At 41.7% G+C, this 7,109-nt stretch overlaps 1 protein-coding gene across 1 annotated transcript in view; it reads right to left on the bottom strand.

Moving 5' to 3' along the window:
* Window positions 1-7,109, bottom strand: part of LOC311247297 (equilibrative nucleoside transporter 2-like) — a gene marked incomplete at its 3' end in the record, with an annotated part of 116,511 nt that overhangs the window by 11,400 nt on the left and 98,002 nt on the right. The window contains exons 10-11 of the mRNA XM_084337656.1: window positions 3,185-3,287; window positions 1,185-1,270 (exon numbers count right to left, since the gene is read on the bottom strand). Of these exons, the coding sequence (XP_084193782.1) occupies window positions 1,185-1,270; window positions 3,185-3,287 (189 nt within the window). The remainder of the gene's footprint in view (window positions 1-1,184; window positions 1,271-3,184; window positions 3,288-7,109) is intronic.

Below are 7,109 nucleotides of genomic sequence, written 5' to 3'. Positions count from 1 at the left end.
AGACCAGAGCCATGTATTTGTGTATTTCAGTTTGTGGTGTAAAGCCTGTGGAATGGCTTAGATGAAGAAACAAAAACAAAAAAAAATTGCAAGAACATTGTACTGTTCAAAAATCGATATAGGTTTCTTTGGTTTCTTACATATCTCGATGTGATTTATCAAGAAATATCTACAGCAAGAATTCTGGGTCTCAATGAATCCAAAATGTCAATGTGGTTAGAAGTGGTGGAGAGAATAAAAGCTAGCTTATAATGGTAGTGTCTGGTTAGGAGTGAGGGATAATGGAGGTACTATCCAAGGAGGGGTCCGGGAGGGGGGGGGGGGGGGTACGAGCTAGAGCATATGTGTGTAGGTTTTTAGATAACAGGTATTAGGGGTATATCCTGTATAAGACATTGGTATAAATGGTAATTTCGTTGGATATACACTGTATATTAATGCTTGTGTATCTTATCGTGTGTTGTCATGTTTGTTTATATGTGTGTTTAAAAAATAAAATAAAAAAATAAATCGATATAGGAAAACTCTCATTGACGAGTACAAAAAGGAGGAGCTCTAAAAAAAATCTATTTTATATATTTTTATTTCTACTAACATTTGTGTTATTTTTTCATTGATGTTTATTTTGTTTGTTATTTTAGGTTTGTAAGAGATTTTGTTTCATGTATGATATTGTGAGAAAGGGGCAGGACTAGATAAACATTTGCTTCCTTCTGCTCCTTCTCGAACTCATTTGTTTATCATTTAATGAAGAATGTAAGATTTAAACAAAAAAATTATTATTTCGTTTATAATTTTTATTGTGTTTATTATATGGTTGATTGTTCGAGATAAAATAAACTCAACTCAACATAACATGCATCGATGCCCTTGCACAATAACGTTCATGTCTAATGCACGTCCTACTGACAAACAGCTTCTGAGCCTACCGTCCACTAGGGGTGGGGAAGATAATCTATACCGTGATATTTAGCATGCCGATATTATATTGATACGGTGACACCAATTTATTTTTTTTCTTCTTTTTTAATAAATAATAATAATTCTTTGCTTGACAATCCCATTTTTATGCAATAAGAATAATTAGAATGAGGTGAACAGACTGACATCTTATTAAAAACAGACAATGTATATATATTTATTTTTATTGCAAAGTTTTCCGTTGGGGACTTCAGGACACTTACCCAGCGCACCCAGGTGGTGATGGTGCGGCCGATCCAGTCGTTGATGTTGAAGATGAGGAAACAGCACACAGAGATGAAGTAGCGGTCTGAAGGCATTAGGAGAGACCAGGTGAGACAACACCACAGCACTACAGCACTCTGAAGGCATTAGGAGAGACCAGGTGAGACAACACCACAGCACTACAGCACTCTGAAGGCATTAGGAGAGACCAGGTGAGACAACACCACAGTACTACAGCACTCTGAAGGCATTAGGAGAGACCAGGTGAGACAACACCACAGCACTACAGCACTCTGAAGGCATTAGGATTAAATGCGTGATGTGGAAAATGTGTGGTGATGGTGATGTGGTAAATGTGTGGTGATGTGGTAAATGTGTGGTGATGTGGTAAATGTTTGGTGATGTGGTAAATGCGTGGTGATGGTGATGTGGTAAATGCGTGGTGATGTGGTAAATGCGTGGTGATGTGGTAAATGCGTGGTGATGTGGTAAATGCGTGGTGATGTGGTAAATGCGTGGTGATGTGGTAAATGTGTGGTGATGTGGTAAATGCGTGGTGATGTGGTAAATGTGTGGTGATGTGGTAAATGTGTGGTGATGTGGTAAATGCGCGGTGATGTGGTAAATGTGTGGTGATGTGGCAAATGTGTGGTGATGTGGTAAATGTGTGGTGATGTGGTAAATGTGTGGTGATGTGGTAAATGCGTGGTGATGTGGTAAATGTGTGGTGATGTGGTAAATGTGTGCTGATGTGGTAAATGTGTGGTGATGTGGTAAATGCGTGGTGATGTGGTAAATGTGTGGTGATGTGGTAAATGTGTGCTGATGTGGTAAATGTGTGGTGATGTGGTAAATGCGTGGTGATGTGGTAAATGCGTGCTGATGTGGTAAATGCGTGGTGATGTGGTAAATGCGTGGTGATGTGGTAAATGCGTGGTGATGTGGTAAATGTGTGGTGATGTGGTAAATGCGTGGTGATGTGGTAAATGCGTGGTGATGTGGTAAATGCGTGGTGATGTGGTAAATGTGTGGTGATGTGGTAAATGTGTGGTGATGTGGTAAATGTGTGCTGATGTGGTAAATGTGTGGTGATGTGGTAAATGCGTGGTGATGTGGTAAATGCGTGGTGATGTGGTAAATGCGTGCTGATGTGGTAAATGCGTGGTGATGTGGTAAATGCGTGGTGATGTGGTAAATGCGTGGTGATGTGGTAAATGTGTGGTGATGTGGTAAATGCGTGGTGATGTGGTAAATGCGTGGTGATGTGGTAAATGTGTGCTGATGTGGTAAATGCAGGGATTAAAGCAAAAAAAAATCTCCTGACTGAACTTTTTTTCTGGCCAAGTCATATTCTTATTTTAACCTCCACTGTATTTTTTTTTTTAATAACGTTAGCGTTTTAAGGGAGCCTACTTGTAGAGCCTACTGTCCTGACTGTGACTATAGACCCTACTGTTGTGGTTGTTGTGCCAGGCAGGGAGGCTGTGTGCTGGAGAGCGTGAATGCAAGTCGTGTGGCTAGCTTCTGATTGATGGCGAGCTAGCACCCTTTTCCCATTACTTTGAACCATGAACTAAACGGTAACAAGTTATCATACAAACAAGGGACTAAACACGTTTCGCAATTATGCCACAACAACAATGGACAGTCTCCTCCCCACGTTTGTATATATTTTTTTACCACCCACTCACCCCCTCCTAATGTACAGTCTCCTCCTCATCATATGTATATATTTACTGTTAGGATCTCTGGGTAACAGTACTGTATATTTGCATATCGTATATGTGACAAATGTAACAGTACTATTAAACTATATACCTGTAAGGCATGTATGTCCCTATGTCATAAATGTCATGATGGTAAATGCGCGGTGATGTGGTAAATGCGTGGTGATGTGGTAAATGTGTGGTGATGTGGTAAATGTGCGGTGATGTGGTAAATGCGTGGTGATGTGGTAAATGCGTGGTGATGTGGTAAATGCGTGGTGATGTGGTTTTACCCCATTTCCCTGGGAACAGCGTCTTGACGTCTACAGTGACGGCAGGGAACACGGCCAGAGTGACGATGAAGACGAACGTCACGCAGAACGCCATCACCCAGATCTGAGGGACAGATGGAGAGGGCGTGTTGTGTTACCAGTGTTGTGTTACCAGTGTTGTTACCAAAGGGTTTTCAGATGGAGAACGGGTTGGTTCCTGCAGAGTTAATTTAAGCCTTTTTAAGACCATTGAATTTAATACCTATTTCATAGCCATACTGACAAAGTATGAAGGAAAATTACTATGAAATAATTAATTCCATATAAATTGGTGGGGGGACTGATTACGTTGCAGCCCGGACATCCCCCCCCCCAAACACATTTAAACAAGGTACAGAGAAGTTATCACAACATAGAAGTAACTCCCTAATCAAATACACTGATAATAACCCTGTTCTCTCCTTCACACACTTAACCTCCTCCGTTAGACTAGTTACTGGTAGCTGGAGAATGCCTTTCCCATACAATGCCACACTACTAATACACAGAGGAACTCCTAGCCATTTCCTAATGTAAGAAGTAACCAATTGATATTGGCACTTCATATATTGAGAATGGCCACATCAACTTAGGAAATAAACCAAACTGCAAACACCATAACTTCAACTTGCCTGAAAGCCCTGACTTCTCTATCCTTCCTATCCCCTCTACGACACATTTCCTAAGTCAAGACCTTATTAAGATTTTTAAGGTCTAACATTCAGATGAAGTAGAATATATGGTAGCACTCGAGTGCTTCAAGTTCAAGTTTGTTTATTAAATATCACAATAAAATACACATACTTTACAGTGAAATGCTTGGTTCTGTATGAGCCCCTGAGAGTGTGCTTCATACAGTAAAGAAAAAGTAAGTAAGAAAGTAAGTAAAAAAATTAAAATTAAAAATAGTAAGTAAAGAGGAATATACAATATATATACTGTATATACAATATACAGTACAATATAAACTAAAGTAGTAAAAATGAGTAAACAGTGAGGTACAATGCAGAAAATGAGGTACAAAACTTTGAGGTAAGGTGCAATTGCAAATGAGGTATGAATGTAGTGCAAATCTCTTTAATAATAGATAAATATAATGTAGTTAACCCTTTCTCTGCCACGCTTATGTACATCCTTATACCAACCATCCTCTGCCAGCTCTATTTGTCTATGGAGAAGTTCCCCTTCTTTGCAGGGCTATAACTTTTTAAATTGTATTGCTAAATTGACATTACTATGGCCCATTCAACATCAAATATCTATTGTTCAGGGTGTAGCAACGTTATACTTTTTCATTCACATATTCATACTAAAATACGGTCTAAAGTATAAGTATGTTTTTATCGTTTTCTGCAGCATTCTGCAGAACGTGATTATTTTTTTTAAACTTTGACCAGTCAGCTGGTTCTTTTTGCGTTTATCGCTTTTTCTGGTCAAGTATGACCGACAGATACAGGTTGAATGGGGTATAGATGGGGGGAAAGACACTGAGAAAATACGGCGAGTCCGGGAGTCGAACTCGTGTACCCCAGATCCGTGACACGCACGGTTGTCCCCGACGCCGAAATAGCGTTCGAGGTACGCGGTGAGCTACTGGAGCTCCCCTGCAGAACGTGATTTATAGCCCTAAATGCATTATATTGATGATCAAATACAGTTTGATAGCGATCGGCGCCAGATAAAAATTTCAAATGTACGTGCTTCTAGAAGTTACTACTCATCATCTGATGTTGACCGTATGGGGGGGGGGGGGGTCGTTTATAATTCCGTGGCCAACGTTAGATGATTCATGTAGTGTGGGTGATATGATCATCAGAGCAGTTTGTATCGAACACGGTAATAATAAACGCTGAAACTTACCCCAGTCTCCTCGGGCCGTTGGGCGATGAGCAAAAAGATTGCTATTATGGGATGTTGAAATATGCGATCCATCTCCAGGTTGTATAATAGTATATACGTCCAAATCATGTTGTTTATTGAGTTAGGGCGAGCGATTGATTATCCAGTGTGTCAAGATGGAGCCCCGGGAGCTATAGCGAGTGGTCGGACCGAATTTGGATGAGCACCAGTTTCCGTTTCCGGTTTGCTGTTTGGGCGATCCGCCGATCGGCCACCAGATGGCGCTCTTGAACCGTTGGATAGTTGAGAGGAGATCAACAGGGGATCTCAAGTCTCCGCGGGAGAAATATGATTGCCATCATGATCACAGATTTTTGAAATATTGATCTCAATGACGTGTTACGGCGTCATTGGCAGATTACGCATGGCGGGGAATGACGTGTTACAGCGTCCTTGGCGATTAAAGGGTTAAAGTGTCTAAAGTGAGTGTGCATGTGGATGCAATGTGTGTAGATGATGGGTTGTTACATGGAGTCATTGAGCATCCTGATGGCCTGGGGATAGAAGCTCCTTCTGAGTCTCTCTGTACTGGCCACGAGACTCCGGTAGCGCTTGCCTGGCCGCAGCAGTGCAAAGAGGCAGTTGTTTGGGTGACTAGAGTCTGGGTCTTTCTAGGTTAGTTTGAGGTTAGGTCGGCTTCATCAGTCGCATTACTTTCCCGGGCTATTTTCCTGCTTTTGATCCGGTAGTGTTCTCACCTCAAACAAAGAGCTCTGGGGTTCTCTTGGAAGCGGACTGCGACCACTTCAAACAGACGGACGAGGGTGCGGTTGTTTGTCGTCACCAGTGCAAACAATCCGCACCACAGGGCTAAACACTTGAGGGTTCAACTCAACCGGAACTACGCAACATGCCCCTTATTTACACTTATTCCAGATAAGTCTACAAAACACTGCACCTGGAATACAGTGTCCTCCTAACTGACCCCAAACTAACAAAGTGTGTCCTACCAACATGTTTTCAATTGGAGAAATGGGATGTGCTGATGAAATGGCGATTATGTTCACATTTGGCAATATTATTAGAACTTATTAGAACAATATTTACGTATTGTATCAGCAAAAGTCCAAAACAAACGCCGCAACCAGGAGTTGAACCAACAATCATTGCAGTCGCTGGGCAAGTTCTCTCACCACTATCCAACTATGATTATAGTTAGAGTTGAGGTTCATTTTTAAACATGTACATGTTACATTTGCCATACAATACGTAAATATATTACTTATGGCTATAATAACATAATGTACATTATGTACTTTTTCCCTGTGAAGGATTAGTACTTGAATTAACTATTTTAAGGCCGTTAATCAAGACAAACAGGTCTTGATGCCAGACTAAGGCAGTAGAGCAGCCTGTTGGGTCACTGTAGACACTAAGCCTTTTAGTTTAGTTTATTACGTTTATTTGAATAGGGACAGTGCACATTATTCAACAGTAATGAGACAGAGTACCACCACTGTAAATATGCCGGTGTTAGCTGGGTAGCTAGTTTTCAACTGCAGTCCCTAGGAAATAGTTAAATGCCAGGTAAAAACAGAATAGATAGACATTTTATAATATAATATATATATATTTTTTTAAATGTTAACCTTTATTTACCCAGGGTAGGTTCGCTGAGCACAGATGCTCTTTTTCAGGAACGCCCTGCTTCACATTCACACAGTTCCATTCACACCTGGGAGCTGCCCAGTACAACCACAGTCTGACACCTGGGAGCTGCCCAGTACAACCACAGTCTGACACCTGGGAGCTGCCCAGTACAACCACAGTCTGACACCTGGGAGCCGCCCAGTACAACCACAGTCTGACACCTGGGAGCCGCCCAGTACAACCACAGTCTGACACCTGGGAGCTGCCCAGTACAACCACAGGCTGACACCTGGGAGCTGCCCAGTACAACCACAGTCTGACACCTGGGAGCTGCCCAGTACAACCACAGTCTGACACCTGGGAGCTGCCCAGTACAACCACAGTCTGACACCTGGGAGCTGCCCAGTACAACCACAGT

Source organism: Notolepis coatsorum, assembly GCF_963971535.1.
Source record: "Notolepis coatsorum genome assembly, chromosome: 1".
In the NCBI taxonomy this organism is placed as follows: domain Eukaryota; kingdom Metazoa; phylum Chordata; class Actinopteri; order Aulopiformes; family Paralepididae; genus Notolepis; species Notolepis coatsorum.
The sequence above is the reverse complement of the archived record's forward strand: the minus strand, read 5'-3'. Positions and strand labels throughout refer to the sequence as shown.